General features: G+C 49.6%; 1 protein-coding gene across 4 annotated transcripts in view; it reads left to right on the top strand.

Annotated features, from left to right (window-relative positions):
* The window catches only part of KIAA0513 (KIAA0513 ortholog), a 90,465-nt gene that overhangs the window by 40,210 nt on the left and 24,873 nt on the right, over window positions 1-25,382 (top strand). For all 4 annotated transcript variants that reach the window (XM_074968880.1, XM_074968881.1, XM_074968882.1 and 1 more), the window contains 4 exons: window positions 18,777-19,316; window positions 23,992-24,091; window positions 24,570-24,643; window positions 25,245-25,315. In XM_074968880.1, coding sequence (XP_074824981.1) covers window positions 18,964-19,316; window positions 23,992-24,091; window positions 24,570-24,643; window positions 25,245-25,315 — 598 coding nt within the window. In that variant the 5' untranslated portion in view covers window positions 18,777-18,963. The remainder of the gene's footprint in view (window positions 1-18,776; window positions 19,317-23,991; window positions 24,092-24,569; window positions 24,644-25,244; window positions 25,316-25,382) is intronic.

Genomic DNA, 25,382 nt, shown 5'->3' with positions numbered 1-25,382 from the left:
TTTTTAATACCAGGGACCGGCTTGCTGCCTTCCTAATCTGTGTCAGGGAGAGCTCAGGGACCGGCGCCAGGGCGTGGAGAAACACTGCACTAGACCACGCTGCCCCTTTCCGTGCTTAGACACATCTCTCCAGTCAGTGCTGAAAACTTGCAACAGAATGATTCAGAGTTCTGCTGGGGCTGAATAGGCTCGGCCTGATGATGCGCTATGTTTTCCTTGTTTGCACGTCTACCGCAATTGTTAGCGCAGTTGCAGGAATTGCCCTAATGAGGGCATGCACGTTTTTGAATGCGCCCGATGCTGAAAATCCCTGCATATTGAGCATCTGCTTGCTATCCGCTGTAAACTGGAGAAGCTAGTGTTTCTCGTCTCGTAGAGGCAAAGTGAGGAGCGCTGCAGATATCTGAAGGAATATTTACTTGCCAGGAGATTGCCAGCTGGCTGCATCAGTGGTTGGGGAGAGCATGGGTCCAAGCTGGTCTTGTGGCTGTTTTGTACGTGCGAAGAAAGCAGCGGCAGGTTGCTTCATTTTAATTCCAGCTTTTAATAGCCTCTGGCTTCAAGGCTGGAACGTGGTCTCCATGGAGCTTGCAGATGTGAGTGTGGGTTCCAATGTCATAATTATGCAAATTGCACCCGCACAGAAGGGATGACTCAAGTTTATAATTCCAGTGATAAGAAGGGACACTGGTGGGCGGGGTCAAGTGGCTTTTTAAACAAACGCAGATGGGGAGCAAAAGCAGCTGCTTTAATCGCAGATGCTAATTGTGATGAGACAGGAGCAGTTTTCTCTCTTGTCTGATGCTGGGGCCTCTCGCTGTAGTGGGGTTTGACAATTCTGCAGCTGGGCTGCGTTAATCTGCCCACTAATCTTTCACCAGTTCCCTGCCTCGCACCGACCTGTAGCACAGTGTGTGTTTCAGGTTCCAGGGCAATGAAGCATCCAGTGCCCTGCTCTGCTCTTTGTATTTCCATTGTAGTGCCAGAGCTCTTCAGAATAATATACTCTGAGCTCTTGCAACGTCTTTATGTGAGGATCGCAAAATGCTGTGCTAAGCCACACAGAGTCTCCAGCGAGGTACAGAAGTGTTGTCTTGCATCTTCAAAAGCAATCCTTGAAGCCGAGAGAATTAGGGTTAGTGCACACCAGCCCTGACTTGGGCACAAGTGTCAAGGCTGTGTACGGACCATAATTTCTCTTGAATATTTGGGCCTTTATCCTCATTTTACAGACAGCTAAAACGCAGCACAGAGAATAAGGGATTTGTCCCAAAGTTGCAGAACGAGTTGTTGGCAGAGTTGGGAGTGGAACCCAGGAGTCCTGACTCTCCATCGCATACAGTAGTGGGTTTACAAAATTCAGGGTTTCACAAAGGGACTTCTGCTGTCACTGGTGCATATTAACATGGATCTGCTGTTTGCTTTGACTCAGTATCCAACAGGGACCTGAAGAAATTCCTAGCGGGGAGAGAGATCAATGGCTAGGAAAGCACCACCGGCAAGTTGCTGAGAGGTGCAGACCACTCTCTCTGGGCCCACTGGCTGGAAGGAGGGTCTTAAACCTGAAGTTATCTTCTGCTTGCAGATGCCTGAGTTGGCTGTGCGTGCTGCTAGGCCTAAAGCCTCTAACCCAGTTCTGGAGAGGCTTAATCCATTTACCTGAGGGCTGCAGGAAAAAAACTTCCTCAATGTCGTTCTTCAGTCTACCCTGCGCAAAGGGCCTGCGTGAGGCCTGTTCACCATTTAAGACTGTGGCTGTCAATGATAAGTGGTGCATAGGCCTGGTGCTGACCTTTTGTGTGCAAGCCAGGTATGAAGGCTCTTGTTGAGTGTGAAGGTCATGTTGGTGATTGTTTTATTTCCTTACTCTCAGAACCGTGCAGCGGGTGTTGGTCCTCCCAGGAGACCCACTTCTCTGCTGCCAATGCTTGTTGTGCAGGATTTCCTTTGGCTTTCTCATGTGTTACCTGATGTCCATGATCTGTGTGACCTGGGCAGGGTGAGTCTGTTTCCTCTCTATGCAATCTAAACAGTTCAGTCCCGGATGTTAAACCCAGTCGTCTCTAGCTGGGCTAAAACGCATCCTTTTTTAAGGTTGTGTCCTGTCCTACGCGGATCAGACCAAGCTGCTGTAACTAAGTTGAACACCCTTGTTAAACTCCTTTTTTATTTAATCTGCGGAGACTGAGCCTTGGGTTCCATTTTATAATTGATGTATTGGCCAAGAAGCCTTGACCTTTAACTTTTTAAAAATGGAGTGTGCTGTTTTTGTAAATGAGTTTCTAAGCTGCACTTCCTTCCATTGGGGGGAAAAGGATAATTAAAAGGAACTTAATCTCCTGGTTGCTAGCATTACCGTGGCATCTGCATCACTTTCCTCTCTAATCCTGCTCCTCCAACGGTTTTCCAGCCAGTGGTTTTAAATCTTGGTTTCTTTGTCTTCCTGCTGGGCTAGTGAATGAACTTGTTTTTGTTCAGTTCCCTTTTCTCTTTCGTTATAACGTTAAAGTTGGTTCTGTACCTCATGAATGACTCAGTCTTCATTTGGGGTACTGGGCTGTGTCCTGCTCAATTGCATATGCAGGCCCAGAATTCTCCCGCTCACGGCTATCGCAGAGCGATTCAGTCACAATCTGTAAAGTTTCAAGGTGGGTAATTCCGTCTGTTGTAGCTGCGGGAGTGAAAGTGTCTGACTGCAAAGGCCGTGTCAGAAAAGGCCATGTCTACGTTGGAAAAGTATGTGCTGAGCACAGGATTGGGAGCCGGGAAATTCCAAGTCGCCATCATGCTCCAGCCCATCCAAAGTGAAACTTATAAAATTACCTTCTGGCCTGTTGCTCTGATTTAAGCACTGCTCTTTGAACCCATCCACTCGCTCACTCCCTTTGCCTGCCCACTCAAGGATCTGCACAGCTCTGCCTGGGCTGGATTCAGATCTGCTTTCCCATTGCATCCCCCTGCTTCTGCTCCCCCCCCCCGCCCCAGCAATGATACCAGCCTCAAGGCCTCCTTTGTTTCCTTCCCAGCTCTCTCTTCTGTGTATCCCTGCATTGAACCACTAGCTGTGGGAAGTCATTCCAACTCCAGCTTGCCTGCCTCCACCCTGTTCTCTGTCAGATCCTCCTAGAGTGACTCTCCTCTCTGTGGCCCATGCTACCAAACCCTTCGTCAGTCAAATGTAATGTTCTGGACCCCTTCTTCTGGGTCACCCAGTACATCTGACCTTCTCCGTGTCTGTTAGACTCTACTTTGCCGGGGGCAAAGCCTGTTGCTGTTTGTATAGCAGTAGCACCTAGGGGACCCCCACTCATGGAGCAAGACCCCGTTGTGCTAGGCACTGTACAAAGAAACCTACCTTTGTTTGTATCTTTTGGTACCAACTCCAGCATAAGGCACTTGGCAAACGTTGTGCATTTGAGAGCTGGCGATACTTTAATCTCACGAAATGCACAGGGTTATTGCAACACCTGTATTTATAACATCACTGCCATGCATTACACTGTACTGCACCCTCTTCCCCCGCCCCTGAGCTGCGGTGTTGGATCAGCAAAAGTCTTATTACGAGCTGCTGCTGCTGAGAGCTGGGGTAAACTTCATGTCACGCTTGATTAGGAAATCCACAGATGGTGGCAGCTTTTCTTCATTCTTTGATGCAATTTCCTCTCCAGCAGTGTACCAGTAGACAAATGGATGCGTCAGATCTAGCACTGGCCTTTTGGAAATTTCATCATCTCTGAAGAGCTGTCAGGTGTTCTTTTGGCTTTCTGTGCTCTCAACGACCAAGATTTACTCCGTAAACTCTGATCTTAACGTTCTTATGCCAGCAAAGCAATTGATCAGTAGCGTAGGCCTTGTTAGAACGGATATAAAAGCTCCCACTCGTATCCAATTCTGGATGAGACGTTTGAATAAAACACAAGTTTTACAGGGGTACTGGGTGAAATTCTATGGCCTGTGATATAGAGAAGGTCAGACTAGATGATTTAATGGTGCTTTCTGGCCTTATACTCTACGAATCTGTGAAGCCTGAGTCTCCTTCTCTGGTCTGTCTTCACTTGGATTCTTTTCAAGCGCTCTCTGCTCCCAAAGCCTGCCTTTCAGGGTAACTCAAAACCCTTCTTCTCCCGTAGTTTTATTGCGATATCCCCTCTCTAGATTTTACTAGCTTCTAAAGGGAGCAGATTCTCCTCTGGCTACATTGTTTTCTGCCTGCAGATGGGAGGCAGCCAGAAGTTTTAATTGCATGGTGGCTCGGAGCAGTAGAAGTTTTAATGTTAGCCCTCATTAGGGAGGGGAATGGTATGACCTGAATTAAACAGCTTTGATGCCCTTTGTCAAGGTTCCTTCCCCACTCTGAACTCTAGGGTACAGATGTGGGGACCTGCATGAAAGACCCCCTAAACTTATTCTTACCAGCTTAGGTTAAACCAAAGTGTCTAACAATAATGACCGGGGAAGTGCCCCCTTGGAAACGCACTACACCCCCTTTCCTGGGGAAGGCTTGATTAAAAAATCCTCACCAGTTTGCATAGGTGAACACAGACCCAAACCCTTGGATCTTAAGATCCATGAAAAGCAATCAGGTTCTTAAAAGAAGAATTTTAATTAAAGAAAAAGTAAAAGAATCACCTCTGTAAAATCAGGATGGTAAATACCTTACAGGGTAATCAGATTCAAAACATAGAGAATCCCTCTCGGCAAAACCTTAAGTTACAAAAAGACACAAAAATAGGAATATACATTCCATTCAGCACAACTTATTTTATCAGCCATTTAAACAAAACAGAATCTAACACATATCTAAGTAGATTGCTTACTAACTATTTACAGGAGTTCTGACCTACATGCCTGCTCTGGTCCCGGCAAAAGCATCACATAGACAGAGAGAGCCCTTTGTTCTCCCACCCCTCCAGCTTTGAATGTATCTTGTCTCCTCATTGGTCATTTTGGTCAGGTGCCAGTGAGGTTATTTTAGCTTCTTAACCCTTTACAGGTGAAAGGGTTTTTCCTCTGGCCAGGAGGGATTTAAAGGTGTTTACCCTTCCCTTTATATTTATTACACCCTTTTAGATGGAGAAGGATCCCTGGTATCAGATGTTGGGATGAAATTTGGTTCACGTCCCAGGGTTCATGTGCTGTTCTTTGTCTTTAAAATGGGTGTAGGGGGAATTGTGTCGTACACCGGAATTAGCACCGTTGTTGCAATCTTGGCAGAGGGGTCACTGGTGGTGGATACTGAGCTACCCACTTACCTTAACAATTGTCCTTCCAGGGGATGGGGTAGGCCCACTATCACGTGGAGAAGGTGGCACTGCATCTGCTTGCCCAGTAGCTATTGCTGGGGAAAGTAGAATCCACAGAAGGAGGCACTGCATCTTCTCCTCTCCCATACACCTTACGCTGGCCTTGCAGCTAGTGTGCGCCATTGACCCTGTTGGGGGAGCCAGGTGTAATCTTGCTCCCCAGGGCGTGTTCAGCGCTAGAGAATATGAGGGCCTGGTCGCTAGTCACTGATTCACATGTGGACTGGAACCTGGACTGGGGCTCATGGGGGAGGGAGTGCTGGAAACTGAAATGGAGAAACAGCACACTGGACAGCTCCAGTGGCTTGCTTTTCATTGGCCCCCTGGATGTGGTGTTGTCTGAGATGACCCTTAAAGACGGGCAGGCTATATCTGTGGTTAGCTGGGCACGTAAAGGTTGAGCTAACTTATCCCGCTTGGTTTAAAAGGCCACCACTGGTCAGACTTAGCCTGATTAATGGAACTAGGCCATTCCCAAACCTTAAGGTTGGCATCAGTATATTTAAAAGTACATTGTTCCCCTTGGAATGTGTTTAAGCAGCCTGGCGCTCCTGGTACTCCTGCTCCTGCCCTGGCACAATGCTCCAAAGGGAGTGTAATTGTCCAGTAAATGACCACAGCCTGTCTCTTTCCATTGCCCAAGCTGAGAGGGGCAAAAAGATAAACTGCGTCAACGATAAAAAGTCATTCCGCTTCCATTGTTTTTACTGTTTTGATAATTGAGGTGATTAAGGTAGCAAAGGCAGTTTAAAAAAAAAAGTGGTTAAGACAGCGAGGGTCCCTTTAAACTAGAAATGGATGAATGCCAATGCTGCATCTTCCCTGTTAACTTTAATTTATATAGTAAGGGTTTAAGATGCAACTTCCATTAGCCCACTAACAGCGGTTAGGTCAGGCCCACCATGCACTGCTGCATTGCAAAGTCATCAACCTGAACGCACTTGGAAAAGATTCCCATTTCCTTTCCCCTTCAGGGTACTCTAATAATAAAGCAGGCTCTGTTTTAGAATGTCAGCTGGGATTAGAAAATACTCTTACGTGGTGAAACCCACAGACCCAAGGCAGCTGAATTTACAGTCGGCTCCAGCCAGCTATTTCTCTGCTGCTGCTATTTCACTCTTGGGTTTTCAGTGGGAAGAAGCTGATTAGCGTATGTATTCCAATTTTCCTCCGCCTTTGAGGAGGCAGATGTACTCCTGGGTGTTCGCTTGCTCCCCAAGCAGGTTTGCAGCCAGCTATATGTACCACTGACCTTGTTCGGCTAGTGGAACTGTGTAATTTTTTTGTTTAGAAAGCAGCCCTGAAATTGCAGTACCTAACAGATATGATAAACTCCAAGAATCTATTTCATAATCCTGTAAATGAACCAATTGGGAAGTCCCTTTCCATTTCAGTTCACTACTGAACTCAGAATGGGAATCATAATCCAGTTGAAAAGAACCATGTGCCTCTGAATCCACAGGCTTTGCTGTTCCCAGATGTATTTTGGAAGTTGTGGAACGTGTCTGATTTGATCTAAATTTGCCCATGGAATTATTGATGATGGGGGGGGGAGGAGGGAAACATACCCTAAAGGTAGGAGCAGGGAAATAGAAGACAAGACTCTTGACTTCGATTCCTGGCTCTGCCACTGACTTTCAGTGCTTCATAGAAGCAAGTTCATTCACTTCTCTTTGCCTCTGTTTTCATCTGTGGAGCTGGTGTGCTTTCCTGCATTATGCGGGTGCTAAGGTTTAATTCATGTTTGTAAAGTCCTTCAAGATCCTACAATGAAAATGCTGAGCAGTGCTAGGAAGGGACCTTTCCCGAGTGTTTGGGATGGTCTGTTTTTTCAAAACATGATTTAGGCACAAACTCAGAGCAGCTAGAAATGTAGAAAAACTTCTTTTGTTGCTGAATGACATTTTATGAAAGAACAGTATAGTCAGATACCCAGTGAGCCATTAAAAATCTTTATTGGCTTTCTGTGGGCAGGTACCTTTCTGAGCCTACTCCAAGACTGCAAGCCATTTACAGTAGAAATTCACCCCGTCCTCCACAAGTTTGTTTTTCTTAATGCACAGTTTTAACAATATTCAGCTCAAACCCTTTTTCCCTGGCTTCTTTCCCGGCTTGATTGCTCCCATGGATCCTCCCTTAGGACTGCCCAGCCCACACACTAGATCCTTTCTCCCCAGAGGGTCACTTCCACTTCTATGTCCAGGCAGGGGAACAAGCCACCTTGCCTCAGTTGATTCAGCAGATTCCAACTTAGCCCATTCACTGGAGATAACATCAACGCCATCTGACAGGAGGTGTGTGGAAGTATGTTCTCGACCAGGAGTGGGCAATAATTTTCACAGGGGGGCCATTCCACCAATTCTGGTAAGTTGTCACAGGCTGCACATTTCTACTGTATTAATGGAGGGGGCGCGGGGTCTGGGCGGGAGTTTGGGTACAGGAGGAAGCTCCGGGCTGGTGCAGAGTGTGGGGTGCAGGTGAGGGGTGTGGGTTCTGGGGGGGAGTTTGGTGCAAGCAGGGGCTCGGGATTGGGGGGCAGGGGATTGGGGGGCGAAATGCAGGTTCTGGCTGGGAGGCGTTTACCACAGGCGGCTCTCTGCTGGTGGCACAGCAGGGCTCAGGGACGCTGCCAGCCTGCTGTGGCCCCATGCCGCTCCTGGAAGCGGTTGCGGCCGGCTGCTGCTGGGACGTCTCCGTACGCCCTTTGGGGGAGGGGGGCAGCAGGTCTCCGTGCGCTGCCCGTGTCCGCAAGCACCGCCCCCGCAGCAAACCAGCCAAAGGGAGCTGTGAGGACGGTGCTGGGAGCGGTGGCAGCACGCAGAACCCCCCCGCCAGGGGTGCACAGAGACATGCCAGCAGCAGCCGGCCACTTCTAGGAGCGGCGTAGGCAGGCAGCCTGCCTGAGCGCCCCGCTGCTCTGAGGGACTTTTAGCAGCCTGAAGATCACGAGGGGGCAGCCAAAGAGCCTGGTGGGCTGGACAGAAATGTTCGACAGGCCAGATCCTGCCCGAGGACTGTATTTTGCCCACCCCTGTTCTAGGCGAATGTTTGTTAGCCTGTTACAGTGTTTTGCAGGAAAACTTGAATTAGATGTAGTGTGTTGCACTAGATGATCCATTTGGTTCTTTATAGGCCTGACTTCTCCCAGGGAGAAGCCTGGCACTGCCCAGGGTACCATCATAGGACCTTTATCCTGCTGAGAAGCAGAAAATGATGTCTAATGTAGTGAGTTTTTGTATTAACCAGTTCTGAGGAAAGTGTTCTACATAGCTGCTTGTTATAGGGAGCTGTTTAAGAGGAGAGTCCTGCTATTCTGTGTGCGAGTGCGCGTGAGAGTGGGAGTGTGCGCGCGTGTGTGTGTGTGTGAGTGATGAATGGCACGGGGACAGTGCTAGGCTACTGGTTGTGCATTTCCAGCCATGTGGTATGAACCTTTACAGTGGTTTAAAGCTGAACAGTGTCAAAATGAGAGATCTTTGCTCTTTTTTACTTAATGCTCAGCTTCCCAAACCTTGACTATCTCTGTCCCTAAGCTGTACTTGCTCAATGCTAGGAATCTTTGCATGCCTTTCTGATCCGCATCGTACAGGATTGATAGGACTCCGAGTGCAGGCTGGTGCAGAAGACCCTATTCATAGATATTTAGGTCAGAAGGGACCATTATGATCATCTAGTCCGACCTCCGGCACAACGCAGGCCACAGAATAGTCTGTCTGAGAATAATTGTGCTGAGATTGAGAAGTGCTCTTAATGTGTAGCTGTCATGTTCCAGGAAGTGCAGCTAAATGGGAGCAAAACAGAGTTGGATTGATGTTTTTAAAAACCTAAATAAATAGCTGTGATCTTCCTTTTCTAACCTCATCCTTAGTAAGCAGCTACCTCTCTGAGGCCATGTCTCAGTCTTGCATGTATACTGAATGAACTTTGGTTTCATCTTTGGCTCTGCGTTCTGCAATGCATTTTTGTTGATCCTTTGCATGGAGGTTTCCTACATATTAAATTGAATTAGTGAGTTATTGGCTTTCATTGAGTGGCCCAATGCCCATCGTTTTTACTGGGGGAGAGATGCTGTTGCTCTCCAAGAGCTTTTATTCCATTAAAGATTGAAATAAAGCATATTTTTAAAAGAGAGCATAATATCCTAGCTCAGTGGCTGAATATGGTTACTCTGGACACACAAGTTTGCAAATCTGTTTCCAAGTCTTGTTTTCAGAATTCAGTCTTTCCCCAGAACAGTTGATGCTGTTAACACCCTACTGCAGAACTTCTACCTGGATTCTGCACTTGATTGTAGGTCTTTTCAGTCATTAGCTCCTGAAGGGGGGGAAACTGACCCTTGAACTCTGCTTCTGGTGGATATCTAGCAATTTTGGCTGCGCTCCTGCTCATTGAATGTCAGGCCCCTTTCAGGGGTCTCAAGCTGGGCACCCAAAATCAGTAGTCGCTTCTGAAACTCTTGGCCCAGTATCTTTGGAAATGGGCAGATGAGGTCTGGAAAGCCTACAGAATGTGTGCCGGGTTAGCGGGGTTAACCTGTGAATTCACTTGCTTCTCCCAGTACAGGAAAGTGGAGCTCCAAAGTAAAACAACCTTTTGTGGAGTGGGGGATGTCTCTCAACTGAACGCTGCCCTTGCTTGTGGTATGAGAATGCTGTGCAAGTCGGAGGGAAAAAACCTGGCTTTATTCATGGCCGGGTTGCCTTGTCAGTTTAATTCCTAGTGTGCCATTCTGGGGAATAGAAATCTAATAAAACAAAGCAAATTGCAGCCTTTAGATTGTCCTTTGTGTTACGCTGGGCTACCTCCTGTGTCCTTTTTGGTGGGAATGTTTGCATGTGACTTGGGGGGAGTGGGGGGCAAATTAAAAACAGCCGGTTTTGATAATGTGACCTGAGCATGTAAAAATATGGCACATCTCTGTGGGGAGAGACAGGCGTAAGTCACAGAACTCAAGTGCGACGCTTGGGGCTGTTTAGAGTTTGTATCCTGGCCTGTCTCTAGTTAATGTGTTACATGCTCCGAGCCTGTTAAAATACAGTGTGGGATTGTGTGGAACAGCCCACGGTAAACGAAGTGCTCAATGGCGTGACTAGAACTCGGGCTCTGCACTGCTATGCAGAAAGGCCAGGTCTGAGTCCGCGGCTCGCTCCCGGCGTCTCTGAGGCTGGTGGAGAGACCTTGTATGTGTCCGATGGTAATCCGCCTGTTGAAGCAGCGCTGTCCTAGCTCAGAGGAGAGCCCGCTGTAGCCACCTTTGTTGAAGCAGGTGGGGAGCTGCCCTGGGTTTGGGGCAGACCATTAAAGCAGAGGGATTGGGTGCGGGGGACGACCATCTTGGTGGCTCCAGCAGCTGCTGTCTGATGTCCCCTGAAACAGCAGCACTTTGAAGGTGCTTATTATTGGTGATTGCAGCTGGCCATGCAATTAGCAGATTACTGGGTGTAGCTGCTGAGCAGCTGGTGTAGCTGAGTGGGTGGGACCAAAGGCTCTCTGTGTACAGAATGGTGTTTATAATGGGCAAGTAGCCAGTTTCTTCCCCCATAGCCTGTCTCTTGTGCTTTTGGCTGAGGCTTCTTGGATGGGTCTGTGTGCCCAAGAAACAGAAATTCTCTCCTCCCCAGTGGTTTTGTGTTGCTCCTGATTTAATAGCAACAGTGTGTACACAGATGGATCCTACTGGGAGGCAGGGCAATTGAAAACTTACCCCTGGAGTCCTCTCTCTCTTTTGGTTTATGTCCACACTGTAAAAAAAGTGTGTTTTTTCACTAGGGTTAGGTAGCGTGGATTAAAATGACAGTGAAGATGTGACAACTCGGCTTTTAACTCAGGTTAGCAACTCAAATTCAACCCCAGGCTAGTCTGTAGGCTTGAGCTCAAGCTGCTAACCCAAGTTAAAAGCTAATTTGCCGCCGTGTCTGCACTGCTATGTTAACCTGAGTTAAGAACGCCCCCATCTTGCAGTGTAGACATGCCGTGTATATCGAGGGCAGGGCTGGGGATTGGATCAGGGAAGTGTTCGGGTGTGTAGAATGGGGCAGGCAGGAGGAGGGAATGCGTCATGGGGAGCAGAGAGGAATCCCCTTCTGTGTGGGGAGCCTTTAGGAGGAACCTAACCAATGTGGACAGGAGTGTCCGCGCTGGAGGTGATTGGAGTTGGTTGGTGGCCTCGATGATGAGAGCCCATTAAGAATGGAGGGCAGGAGATGGAGCCGTCTGCTCTTTGTACTGCTCTCGCTCATGGCGATGTCCTGCACGCCAAAAGAGAACCCCACATCTGGAAGCTTTCTCCTCAGCCGATGAGATGAGAAGCGTGGCCAAGGTGGTGGCCTGCTGCATTGGGTTAATGATGGAAAGGGAGAGGCAGCCATCTTTGAGCCAGGAATTGATCATGATGATCAGATTGATGTTACTCATTGGCAAAGAGGTATGAGAATCTTTCCTCCACCCCCGGAGCTTTAAAAGAAGTAGTCCCTGTTCTTCCCAGTTAAGGAATGGGATGGGCCAGGGGCTGATCAGCAGGAAAAGGGATTCACCTAAAGGCTGTCTCTCCCACCGCCTGGAGACGGGACCCTCTGGGGATGGGACGCCAGCAAACGGTTTTCCCTTTCCTCTGCAGCAGAAGGCAGATCAGAGAAGGATCCAAGCCCAGCCAATAGGTAGGAGTCCCCACTCCACACTCCTGCCGGCAATCAGCTAAAACAAATCACAGCAGTTCGGTAAAAAATGGCTCTGCTGATTTGGGAGACAACAACATTTAATGGCGCCGTTTTTCCTGTGTAACTCCGGGTGACAAGGTGGGCAGACCTGGCCCCATGGGGAGGGTCAGGCAGTTAGTTGTGTCATTGGGAATGTGGTGCCCTCCCTCCCCCACATTTGCAAGAGAGTCTGGGCTTTGGCCTGTGACCTTGCTGGTGCATCATCAGTGCTCTTAATACATTGGCTCTTCACACAGGTGCCTCTGCCGAGTGGGAAGCATTTAGCGGTTACTGAGAGTGGCACTAATGCGTTATATGGCACCTGCTCGTCAGAGTTAGCTGGTCCCTGAAAAACAGAGCAAGGAAGACTCGGTGAGAGTCCCTACATATTTAACGGCAAGTTCTTCCTGCTACTGGAACTTCAATGGAGTTTATATCAACATGCCAGAGAGGAAGAATGGTCCCAGTGGTTAGGGTGCTAGCCTGGGGCTCCGGAGTCCCAGACTGTTCAGTTCCATGCTCTTGCCACAGACTCTCTGTGTGACCTTGGGCAAGTCACTTAGCTCCTCTGTGCCTATTTTCCATCTGAGCAAGGGGGCTAATAGCACTGCCCTGCCTCAGAGAGGTGTGTGAGGATAAACGCGTTCAAGTTTGTGAGCTGTAATGGGGACCGTATAAGTACCTCAGACAGACATCTCCCAAGAGATCTTGCAGTAGCTGCAAACTAATCACAGATGCTAATGCTGCTTACTGTAATTTGTTTTATTTATACGTGCCAGACCCGACTTCAGAGACCGTTAAAAGGGTAGATCCCTGCCCCCGGGGCCCGATGTGGGGGGAAGGGCGCAGATGTACGCCCCCTTGTTGTTGTTTGCAGTGTTGTTGTAGCTGTGTCGGTCCCAGGATATTAGATAGTCGGTTCCATGGCAGCTTTCAAACTCCACAGAGCTCATCTTAGAGGAGAGGAAAGTGATCAGGAACAGTCAGCATGGATTCACCAAGGCCAAGTCATGCCTGACTAATCTAATTGCCTTCTATGACGAGATAACTGGCTCTGTGGATGAGGGGAAAGTGGTGGATGTGTTGTTCCTTGAATTTAGCAAAGCTTTTGACACGGTCTCCCACAGTATTCCTGCCAGCAAGTTAAAGAAGTATGGGCTGGATGAATGGACTATAAGGTGGATAGAAAGTTGGCTAGTTTGTCGGGCTCAACGGGTAGCGATCAACGGCTCCATGTCTAGGTGGCAGCCAGTATCAAGGGGAGTTCCCCAAGGGTCGGTCCTCGGGCCGGTTTTGTTCAATATCTTCATTAATGATCTGGAGGATGGTGTGGATTGCACCCTCAGCAAGTTTGCAGACGACACGAAACTGGGAGGAGAGAGACGATACAGAGGGCTCTAGCCAAATTAGAGGATTGGGCCAAAAGAAATCCGATGAGGTTCAACAAGGACAAGTGCAGAGTCCTGCACTTAGGACGGAAGAATCCCATGCACCGCTACAGACTAGGGACCGAATGGCTCGGCAGCAGTTCTGCAGAAAAGGACCTAGGGGTTACAGTGGACGAGAAGCTGGATATGAGTCAACAGTGTGCCCTTGTTGCCAAGAAGGCCAATGGCATTTTGGGATGTATAAGTAGGGGCATTGCCAGCAGGTTGAGGGATGTGATCGTTCCCCTCTGTTCGACATTGGTGAGGCCTCATCTGGAGTACTGTGTCCAGTTTTGGGCCCCACACGACAAGAAGGATGTGGAAAAATTGGAAAGAGTGCAGCAGAGGGCAACAAAAATGATTCTGGGGACTGGAACACATGACTTATGAGGAGAGGCTGAGGGAACTGGGATTGTTTAGTCTACGGAAGAGAAGAATGAGGGGGGATTTGATAGCTGCTTTCAATTACCTGAAAGGGGGTTCCAAAGAGGATGGCTCTAGACTGTTCTCAGTGGTAGCTGATGACAGAACAAGGAGTAATGGTCTCAAGTTGCAGTGGGGGAGGTTTAGGTTGGATATTAGGAAAAACTTTTTCACTAGGAGGGTGGTGAAGCACTGGAATGCGTTACCTAGGGAGGTGGTGGAATCTCCTTCCTTAGAAGTTTTTAAGGTCAGGCTTGGCAAAGCCCTGGCTGGGATGATTTAGTTGGGGATTGGTCCTGCTTTGAGCAGGGGGTTGGACTAGATGACCTCCTGAGGTCCCTTCCAACCCTGATATTCTATGATTCTATGATCTTGGGGTCTGGGCTCTAACATAGTGCAGTGTGCTCCCTTCTCCCCTTAGGGTCTCTCTGTACCACACTCGAGAGGGTGCTTCACAGCATGGGAAGACAGACACGCTGGCTCTGCTCGAGCAAGCACACTAAAAAATAGCAGTGTGTCCAGGGTGGTTTGGGCTAGCTGCCCGAGGACATATCCGGGGGATTGGGAGGGATTGCTGCCATGGCCACACCACTATTTTCAGGGCTAGCACCTGTCTGTCTACCTGGGCTCAGCAGCACGCTCCCAGCTGCTGTGCACGCATGCCTTGAGGGACTAGTTTGGGACCAGCTGTTCACGTCTGCTCCAGCCTTTGAACTGAGGAGCCTGGTTCTTTAGCTCTGGCAGTAGTGGCTCATGTGTTTAGATCCTGAGATCCAAGGTTTGATCCTCATTGCCGCTGACCCATCCAAGAGCATCACCTTACCTATGCGTGCTAGAGACTTTAGGTTGAGATTTTCAAAGACAACCATTTATTTTAACAGGGGTTGCATGGCTAAATCCTCTCGTTACCTTCTGGAAAAATATCTCATAATTATATATATTATAATTATAGCGAAAGCTGAGGTTCTGGCATACAAAACTCATCCCCCAGGGGAAAGTACCATCTTGTTCAATCAGCCCAGTCCAACTCTGGTTTTACTAATCTAAATTAGGTGGATGCAGCAAGTAATACTGATAAACAGAGGCGATGAGAAGTACAGTGTGGTAAGGCCAGGGTTAAAACGGTGAAAGAGTGTGATGTGCGCTCCAGTTGTGCGCCTGGGTCCACTAGTTCCTACCCCGAGAACAATTGTGACACCAACATGCCATTTGCCATCATGTCATTCACTCTGCTTGTGTGTTATACCCCAGTCCCCTAGCTGCTTCTGCCTTGTCTATTTCAATTGTAAACTGTTCAGGGCAGGGATTGGGATTGTCTCGTAGTTTGGGTCTGTACAGCGCCTAGCACAGTGGGCGACCCATTCTTGGTTGGTCCTTAGTTGCTACCCACAACACACAGGATTAGTAACAACAGTACTTTTAAAAATAAATGCTTTTACTCTCTCGGGGTTGGCGGGCATTGGGGGTGTGTGTGTCTGGACTGAGGCCGGCATGCAGGGATTTCTGAGATTGCCTTTTCTAGCTCTGCACGTGGTCTGCGTGATGTTGCGCATGATGTATATCAAGGTGGGTGGGTCGTACTTGCTCCTGTTGATCTGGGTTGCGGGGCCTGTCTCTCTCGCTGCTACAGCTTTTCTGTTCGTACTTGGTTTGCTTGTCAGAACGCATTCTCTGCTGTCTGTTTCTCTCCTTTGGGTCAAACTAGCTCCTTGGGAATGAAGCTGCTACTTTGTCTCTGATGCAGAAGGTCTGTCTGCAGGGCAATCCTTCGCTTGGTGCATTGCTGGGAACAAGCTCTGCTTAGTCCATTCAGCATCCGCTGTCTGATGGAGTTTTAGAGAGAGTATGTGCATACGTGCCCAGTTTGGGAGGGGAGCGAGAGCCCGAGACGAACACTTTGAAGAGGGGAGACTGTAGAGTTTTTCAGATCTCTGACCCTGGTAGAGCTTTGTCTCCCTCATTTTTCAGGGGGGATTCCTTGTGTCTCTGCAATAGGGGGGTGATGGCAGGTTGGCTGTGCGGTTCATCCAGCTCTAGGAAGGCATAACATGGCCCTGCTTTCTCCCTGCCTCTCCAGGGAAGGGCTGAGGCCTCTGCGACATTTCTGCCATCAGGAGGGATTCTCCCCTCACCTATCATCTTTCTAAGGGGCCATTACTCCTTACGGGTCTGCTCCAGTGCCTGCTGCAGTCAGTGGGAAGACACTCCCAAGAGTTGGTGAGAGTTGGATTGACAAGGAGTTTCAGGGAGAAATGCGGAGAGGTGCCACACACCCATATCCCAAAACAAATGCTCCAAGAGGCTTAGGCCTTGTCTACAGAAGAAGGTTGCACCAGTTTAACCTAAGGTGTGAATTTACACTGATTCAGTTGAACCGGTTCAAACCCCTGTGTAGATGCACTCTCGTTTGGGCTTGAAAGTGAATTTTTCCAGGTCAGCGTAAATCAGCTGGGAACAGGTGAAGCTAAACTGAAATAAGCCACTCTTGAACCAAAACAGGAATGTCCATATCAACAGCACCAGTTTAACTAAATTGGTTTAAAAACTGATTTAAATTGAACCAGTGCCACATTCCTATATAGACAAGACCTCAGTCTCAATTGGTTCACTGGTAAAGCTTGTGTTGCTCAGATTAGGATTATCCCCGCCCCCATGCAGTGACGCCTGCTGGTAGAGTGTGGAACTGCGACAAGCAGCGTATTTCTGAGCTCCTGAGGCCTTGTACAGGAGCTGCCCTTACCCAGGAGGAGCACTCCTCACTGTCTCTTTAGAATGAAAAGCAAAGTGCTGTGTGGCCAGCACATCCGCCCCTCCCCAGAAGTGTTACGAAGAGACGGGAGCTCTCTAAGACGCTCCTTCCCACCTTGGCCTTAGATTTCAGTGAGAGGCTTTTCGCAGCCTGCTAAGAGGGACAGGCACTGATCAGCCCAGCCCCGTTTAGGTTAGATGAGGGCTCCATTCCTTACAGGACAGGTACTGGTTGGCTGTAATAGCCTTTGCTGCTGCCTGAACGGTCTTCCCCAGAGCCCCCTGCCCATCAGAATTAGCTGTAACCCCTTGGGTCCAAGAATTAAGGTGAGTGAGTCAGCCAGGGTGGTAATTAAGTCTGTTTTCCCCCCTCCCCCGGTCCTGTGACAGAAATCGATGGTAGATGGAGAGGTGTGCAGGCCAGATGCAGGACTGGGAATGAGCACCCTACTGAATTCAGCTCTGACACTGACTCACTGTCCAGCCTTGGACATGTCAAATGACCTCTCTGTGCCTTGGTTTCACTGGCTGGAAAGCAGGGATTAGAATACCTGCTGCAGAGCTGAGGACTGGTTCAATGTCTGCGAAATGCCATGAAGATCAAAGGCAACCCGGCTTGTATCAGTCAGTGCTAAAAATTAACCTTATGTTGATAAATCTGTACGTGAAGTTGATCATTCAGACCCTGTTCCTGTGTGTCTGAAGCAGGCACAGATTCTGTCGCTGACCCGAATTCACCAGTGAAAGCCTGTGTCCCAGTCAAGGACTTGTTTTCCTTTTCCCAACACTGTCTGTCTGTGCTGCACACTGAGACGTGAGTTACTCAGTATTCCTTCCCGATCCCTGTGTACCACCACAGAGGTCAGTGTGTCCTTCCCCGGCTCCCTTCTGGCACTTGTGCCATGCCTGGTTTCGCTCAGCTGCGTTGTTATCCTTAGCAAATCAAAGTTAGTGACTTGTTTCCTGGGCTCATCAAAAGAAGGTCTGGGCTTGTATGGTGCTGAGCTCTCCTGGCTCTCAGACAAGTCAATGGGAACCATTGGTGCTGAGCACCTTCCAGGATCAGACCCCACCCTGCCCTAAATACAGTTCTGAGAAAGCTAATTGAGAGTAAAAACTGCCTACTTTGCTATTATGCCATGTAGTTGTCGTTCCCGGGGTAGAAGAGAGAGAAGATGGGAGGGGTCATATGTTTTATTGCAGTGGTTCTCAACCTTTTCGTGCTCAGGATCCCTTTGTAAACATTTATGGCCTGTTGCAACCCAATAAACGGTCTGGGGGTGGAGGCCCTGGTGAGGCCACACCTGGAGTATTGTGGCCAGTTTTGGTCCCCCCACTACAGAAGGGATGTGGACAAATTGGAGAGAGTCCAGCGGAGGGCAACGAAAATGATTAGGGGGCTGGGGCACATGACTTACGAGGAGAGGCTGAGGGAACTGGGGTTGTTTAGTCTGCAGAAGAGAAGAGTGAGGGGGGATTTGATAGCAGCCTTCAGCTATCTGAAGGGGGGTTCCAGAGAGGCTGGAGCTTGGCTGTTCTCAGTGGTGGCAGATGAGAGAACAAGGAGCAATGATCTCAAGTTGCAGTGGGGGAGGTCTCGGTTGGATATTAGGAAACACTATTTCACTAGGAGGGTGGTGAAGCACTGGAAAATGGGTTACCTAGGAAGGTGGTGGAATCTCCATCCTTAGAGGCCTGGCTTGACAAAGCCCTGGCTGGGATGATTTAGTTGGTGTTGGTCCTGCTTTGAGCAGGGGGTTGGACTAGATGACCTCCTGAGGTCCCTTCCAACCCAGATATTCTGTGATTCAACGCATACAGCAACGCAGCAAAAAGCCAGCAGTGCCTGAGCTAATTAAATTAACAGGCGAAATGGGCGAATTAGGGGGAAAACTGCAACTGCCCGATAGGTGGGTTGGTTTGTTTGTTTAGATGTCATTAATAAATGCTGCAAAGCCAGCACCGGTGCCAGTCAGTCTCCCTGTCCTGCTAGTAACCACTGTTGGTGGAGAAGAGTGGGAATTGGCTGAATAAGTGTCAGTCACTGGGAGGATAAAGAGGGATAGAAGGTTCTGGGCCCGCTGCTGCTCTGGCTGGGGCTGTCATGACCCCATCGAGTGGCTCCATGATGCCAGTTCCCTGGGCTGTCCTTTCAGTGGTGGTTGTGTCTTGCCTTTCAGATGCTTTCTGATAGCCTGGAACCTTGAGGGGACTTGCCAGCTCTAGCCGGCTTATCCTAGGAGCGTCTTTGACACACTGAGCTGCAGATGGCCTCGAAATCTCACTGATGGGCGAAAGGGAAATCGAGTCACAGTAAAGCAGCCTCCCGCCCTGGTACCTGCCCCCTGCACGCCCGCTCTACAAGCCATGGAGGCCACCGACGTTCCGGTGGGGAACCTCATTGACTTTGATTCTGAGCCCCCTGCCTCCGTCCCCGCTGAGTCCCCTCCCTTGCCCCCTCAACCCTCCAGTGGCAATGGGTTACTGGAGGACCTGGGTGACCCGGCGGCTGTGGGAGAGGAGAGTGACACCACGGAGTCGGCCGACAGTGAGAACGACATGGGGGATTCGCCCAGCCATCACAGCTGGAACAACTACCGCCGCTCCTCGTCCATTGAGTCCTTCTCGTCCAACCAGAGCACGGAGTCAGCCAAGGACGAGGTGATGGTGGAGCGCCGAGAGTTCATGAGGCAGTATGTGGAGAAGATCTTCAGTGGAGGGTGAGTGAGCCAGGCCTGGTGTGGGTTGCCCTGTGCAGAGGTGCATGCTGGGATGGGGCAGGATGGAAGGAGCCAGACCTGGTGGGGGTTACCCTGTGCAGAGGTGCATGCTGGAAAGGTGTGGGGAATAATGAAGCTGCCCCCTCCTCCAGAGGAACTTTCACTGACATGACTTTTCTCTGTTCGCCCTTTTTCAAAGCTTAAATTCTCCCCCCTTCTGCATTTGGCAAATGTAGATTTTTCCCCTCCACACAGTGTTAGAGGAACTAGAGACTGGGATTCAGGAGGCCAAGATCAACTTATTCCTGCTTCTGCCACTGACTCCCCCTGTGACCTGGGGCAAGTCCCTTTCCTTCTCTGTACCTCCGTTTCGTCATTCTGTAAAATGGGATAGTTCCTTATCTCACGAGTGGGGATGAGAGGTTGAGGCAAAATTCACTCATGCTTGTAAAGCGCTTGAAGACCCTCCGAAGGAAAGGGCGGTAGCCATGCAGAGGGAGATCAGGTTCTGAAAGTTCCCGTCCTCCTTCCAACAGGGCTGAAATTAACCAGACTTATTGTTTCCCCTCCTTACCCTCACGTGCTGGCCTTTTTCTGTGCTGCATGGCCTAGGGGTACATGCCCTCACGCCTTTGACATCGTGTCTTGCCATATGCTGGAGCCGCTGAGGCATCGACCGTGTCCCCCGCGTGCGGCTCTTCCTCAGACGGTGATGCCTGGAATGGCACGTCCCCCTCTGATTGCCTGCCCGCAGTGCTGACTTACTGCGAGCACGGCTGCCAGATTCAATCACTCTGCTTAGCCTGGTGTAGGATCCGGGAGTGAAGGGGGTTGGCAGAGAGAAACGGGGGGAGCTTTCTGCATCTAGTTATGATGGGTCTGTGTCTGAAGCCGGAGGGGCTGTGTACCGCACTCCATTCTCACCCTGCTGCAGATCTCCGTGCTGCCCAGGCTCTGATATAGGCTTTCTCACTAATCTAAATGTCGGGGGATACAACGCACGTGGGGGTCTGTTCGCTGTTTGTCAGCGACAGATGCCTCTGGCCCTTTGATCCCGACAGCAAGGCGTACTTGTTTCGGTCTGTGTAATATTCCGGTTCAACGCATCCAGTGTGATTGAGCTGATCGTCTGGTGGGAAGCAATAGGCAGAGCTAATTTTTTTGCTCCGGTGATTCAGTCGTTGCTGTGGAATTTCTGCTCTGGAAATCAGCACTCTTTTCCTTCCTTCATCTTGAGAGCAAAAGAGCAGCTCGAAGCAGGGAAAGGGAACAGGGCAGCCTGTCAGCACGTCCATAAAGCAGCCCAACTGGGAGGTTACCGCACCTGGGGATTGTGCTGGAGTGTCGACAAAATTTAAGTGGTGGGAGCTCACTTCTGTAGTGTTGACAAAATTTAAGCTAGGGAAGGTTTGAGTCCTTGTGACAGGGTACTGGGCAAAGGGTTGCAGATTCAGCCCTCTGTCATGCCTGCTCCTCATTAGGTGAACAAATTAGAGTGGTCTTGAGATAACCTGATCCTAACTGAGGAGGCGGAGACAGCTGCTACCTTAGCTAATTAGCCTGGGGCTGCATAAAAGTCTGAGGGGAAGGAAGCCAGGGGAGAGCAGCAGGAAAGAGAAAGGCAGAGAATGGAAGCAGGGAGGTAGCTCTCCCCTCCCGCGTGCCTGCAGACGGTGAAGGGTTACTTGTACGTGGTGAAACAGTGGTGGGAACAAGCCTGAGAATGAAGTGTACCGGTGGTTACTAAACCCAGGGTGACTTTGTGAACCTAGCAGGGGCAGAATCCATCAGAGGAGTGAAGTTCTGGAACAGCCTTCCAAGGGAAGCAGTGGGGGAAAAGACCTATCTGGCTTCAAGATTAAACCCAATAAGTTTATGGAGGAGATGGTATGATGGGGTAACATGATTTTGGCAATTAATTGATCTTTAACTATTCATGGTAAATAGGCCCAATGGCCTGTGATGGGATGTTAGATGGTGTGAGATCTGAGTTACTACAGAGAATTCTTTCCTGGGTATCTGGCTGGTGAATCTTGCCCCCATGCTCAGGGCTCAGCTGATCGCCATATTTGGGGTCGGGAAGGAATTTTCCTCCAGGGCAGATTGGCAGAGGTTCTGGGGGTTTTTCGCCTTCCTCTGCAGCATGGGGCACCGGTCACTTGCTGGAGGATTCTCTGCACCTTGAAGTCTTTAAACCATGATTTGAGGACTTCAATAGCTCAGACATAGGTGAGAGGTTTATTGCAGGAGTGGGTGGGTGAGATTCGGTGGCCTGCATTGTGCAGGAGGTCAGACTAGATGATCATAATGGTCCCTTTTGACCTTAATGTCTATGAGTCTGAGTCTACAGTCCAGCTAAAACTCTCTAGGTAGCACTTGGCAATGGAGGTCGGGCACATTGCCCTTCCTGAGGGGAGAAACTCTAAAAGTGCAGTCAGTCTGTTTCCGGCTAGCGTGCGGGTCAGGTACCACCTTGCACTCTCACTCACATCCGCGCTACCCTGAGGTTCCAGCAAACCAGTCGACTTCTGCAGCACTGGTCAATGCACTAGTCTCCCCAGGCACTGTGTGTGTGAAGAGCGCAAACTGGGAGGCCGAGAGAGCAGGCGTTCCTCGTCCCTGCGATGCAGGGAGAAGCTCCCTTTCTGTTTCTGGTGAGGGTTTTGCCCTAGCTGAGTTGCTGAGTGAATAGCTCTTGAGAGCAGAGCTCTTGTTTCACTTTCAAAAGGTTCCTGGTGAGTCTGAGCACTCGACAGAGGAGAAAACCCACTTGGCTGCCTCTGTGCTGGCTATCCTTTTCACTAAGAAACACGCTTTCTTGGCACTGGAGAAGCCCCTGAGATCTGTAATGTTTCTATCTCGTTTACAAGTGCTATTGCCTGGGGACTGCAATGCTGCATCATCCAAACCCAGAGCAGAAACGTCGGCTCCTCACAGTCCCAATGACTTTGTTTGCTTTGGGTTTTTTTTAAAACTAAATTAAAACTGTTCGCCAAAGAGGCCCCAATTAAAATGCATGACACTCCCACTCAGCAATGCTGCTTTGCCCACTCCCCTCTTCCGTGCAGCCATCTCGGTTCCAAACACCGAGAGACGCAGGTGTTGGTTATCCCCTGCCTGATATTCATGAACAGCTTATTCCCTATGCTTCAGCCACTGTATTGCGCGGGGTTGTCTCGCCTCTTACTTCCACCACAGAGCACTTTATACACTGCTTACGGCGTGTAAAGAAATTCTGGTACCTCTCTCAGCCCTTCCCTGGCTAAGGAAGGTGACGTGCCCATTTGAAATGATTTAGGAGTTGTCCAAGAGCTCTTGGCCAGACAGCATGTCTTGCTACTCCTGTAAAATGCCACGTTCTGCCTCTGATGCTATATTAATAGTCGTGGTGTCTTTCAGCAGGTAGACCAATAAGTGTAATACTCACACGATACCTCCTTTCCCTGCGTTGGTGAGAAATATTCATCCCCCGCTCGTGTCTTGTCATTAATCCGTATTGGCAGTGTAACCTCCTTGGACTGTATCTTTAGCATGTATTTGTACATGGTTTAGCAAAAGTCAATAATTGGGACCTCTAGGGGTTACTGCAAGATAAATGTGTGACTCCGGGTATGTCTACACTGCAATGTAAGCCCAGGGTTAGTGGGACTCGAGTCAGCTGGCCTGTGTTAGGGAACCTTGGGCTTCAACATCGACATTGTTTTTTAACCCTACATTTTTTCTAATCCATGCTCGAACCTAGGGCTCTGGTGTCCACACTGACGTGCGCAGACCTGAGTTAAAGTAACCATGCCTGAGTCCCTAGCCACCGAAATATGGCCGCCCTAGCCCTCGGACGTGGTGCACTGTGGGAAGACTTTGCTGCCCGCCCTGCATGTTACCAGGAAGCAGCAGAAGGCTCGATGGGTTCACTCTGCATTGCAAACCCAGGCGGCTCTCTGGCAGCATGCTTGCAGATTGGTGATCAGAGGAGAACGGGTTGATGCCAACCTGAGCTGCTGCCATGTGCAAAGCACGGGGGGTGGCTTCCGTTTTCAATAGAGTGCATTGCAGATTGTTGGCATAGAGAGGACTAAAGAATCTGTCCCATGGAATTGTGGGATACTTCCGGCTGACTCCCAGGACCGGAGTCAAGCGGGGCTAAGTCTACATGCAAAGCAATAGGGCTTGGACCCTGGGTCCCGGCTTAACTCGAGCTCGGACCCTCCAGCCCCGCAGGGTCCTGGGACCCTGCGTCTGAGCCCTGAGTTAGAGCAATTGCAGCATAGTCTCAAGGGGGATTAGATTTAAGCTTGGGCTCATGTTGCAGTGTAGACATACCCTCGGTGATTTGTGAAACACTGAACAAAAAAATTGCCCCCCCCCCCTCCTTCCCCCAAGGCGTATTGCATCTATTAGTGAAGACCAGGAGCAGAATGGAGAGGCCAAGAGGCAGCCTGAGCAGCAGGTATGTGCGTGACAATACAGATGTGTCCTGTACATGTAGCCCTGCTGATACAGCTGTGTCATTGATTGATCGTGTCCTTGATAGAACTCGTGGATCCTTTCCCGCAAGGGTCTGCTCCTGGCTCTCCGAATACCTCTGCTTTTTTCACAGGCTACAGGGATTTTCTGAGCAGCTCAGCATGGGAAGGGAATTTAAAGTGTGTGTGATTTTTTTTTTTGTCTGTTCCAGGGAGGACCTGGACCAAGAAGAGAAGGCCAAGTTTGGGGAGCTGTGCAGCGGAGAGAACGGAAAAGGCAGGGAGTGGTTTGCAAGATATGTCAGTGCTCAGGTGAGCAGGGGATAACAGCTGCCGGATGCTAACTCCTCTGTGTCAAAGCAGTTGAGGGTGCCTGGCTCTGGTGATGGGGACAGTTTGTGCAGGAGGGTGGGTCTCCTGGACATCTGTTAGAACAGCATAGTGGTGTGTTTGGAGAATGTGCCTAATCTCAGTGGGGAGAGCTGGGGGCAAAGAGATGTATGTTTTGAATTGCATTAAAAATGCGACTGTATCAATCACTGGGCAGTGGAATGTTAGAGAGAAGCCGTCAGTTTCATTAAAAAAAAAAAAAATCAAAATAACTCATCAAAACCCCTCCCAGCTCCTAAGTAAAATTCCACGCAGTCAAACCAGTATCCAGTGGCCCAGCCCCACTGTGGCGAATTCTCTGGGAGCGCTCACGTCAGTTCTTCGGAGCTTGCGCTCTCAGTAGCAACGGAGAGGAAGTAGCGCTAGCACTGGTGTGTGTCGGCTTCGTTTGTCTTTGCAGCGCTGTAACTCCAAGTGCGTCTCGGAGCAGACTTTCTATCGGCTGGTGCAGTCCTTCGCGGTGGTGCTGTTCGAGTAAGTAATGGCAGATATCAAAGCAGGGTTGATTTTTCTTTTTCACAACTGAGCCCTCTTGTAATCTGCTCACCGAGCCATAAGAGGGACGCTTTGCTTCCACGCCACCTAGTTCCAGGAGACCAGCCTCAGCTAAGTAGAAAGTCAGCAACCGGTGCTAACTGAATAGCTGTCTGTCCCCAGTTGAACTGCAGAGCAACGTCTCTGGAAGCACCTTTTGAGCCAGCTGTATTGCACCAAAATTGCTTTGAGGGCCACGTGTCAGTTGGCAGCATCTCCAGTGTGAATGCACGGTGCTGCTTGGAAGCAGAGTGTCTGATTTAGTGTAAAGCAGTGGGGGGAGCTGGTCCTTGGTCAGTAGGAGGATTTAGGGAAGGTAATGCTGGGGTGGGTGGGGCTCTGAACAGATGGGATGCAGTCAGTCTGACATTTCCCAAATGGGATCTACAGTAAGGGGATGGTGAGTATAGTTAAGCGGACACTATGGCAGAAGTGGCCTGGTACCAAAACATCTAGTACCTCTGGGTATCTGCCAGTTCTGCTAAGCTGCTATAGATGTGGCTGCTAATTCCCTGTGTCTCTCTTCCTCCACCCATTTCAGGTGTCACCAAATGGATGACTTTGGTCCTGCCAAAAATCTAATGACCATGTGTTTCACTTACTATCACATCGGTAAGCGGCTTGTGCGCATGGGTGCCTTTCTCATTTTGGCTGAAGGAGCAGGGGACTTGAAATGACT

This window comes from Natator depressus, chromosome 12 (genome assembly GCF_965152275.1).
Source record: "Natator depressus isolate rNatDep1 chromosome 12, rNatDep2.hap1, whole genome shotgun sequence".
In the NCBI taxonomy this organism is placed as follows: Eukaryota; Metazoa; Chordata; order Testudines; family Cheloniidae; genus Natator; species Natator depressus.
This window is presented reverse-complemented; position numbering and strand designations above follow the sequence as displayed.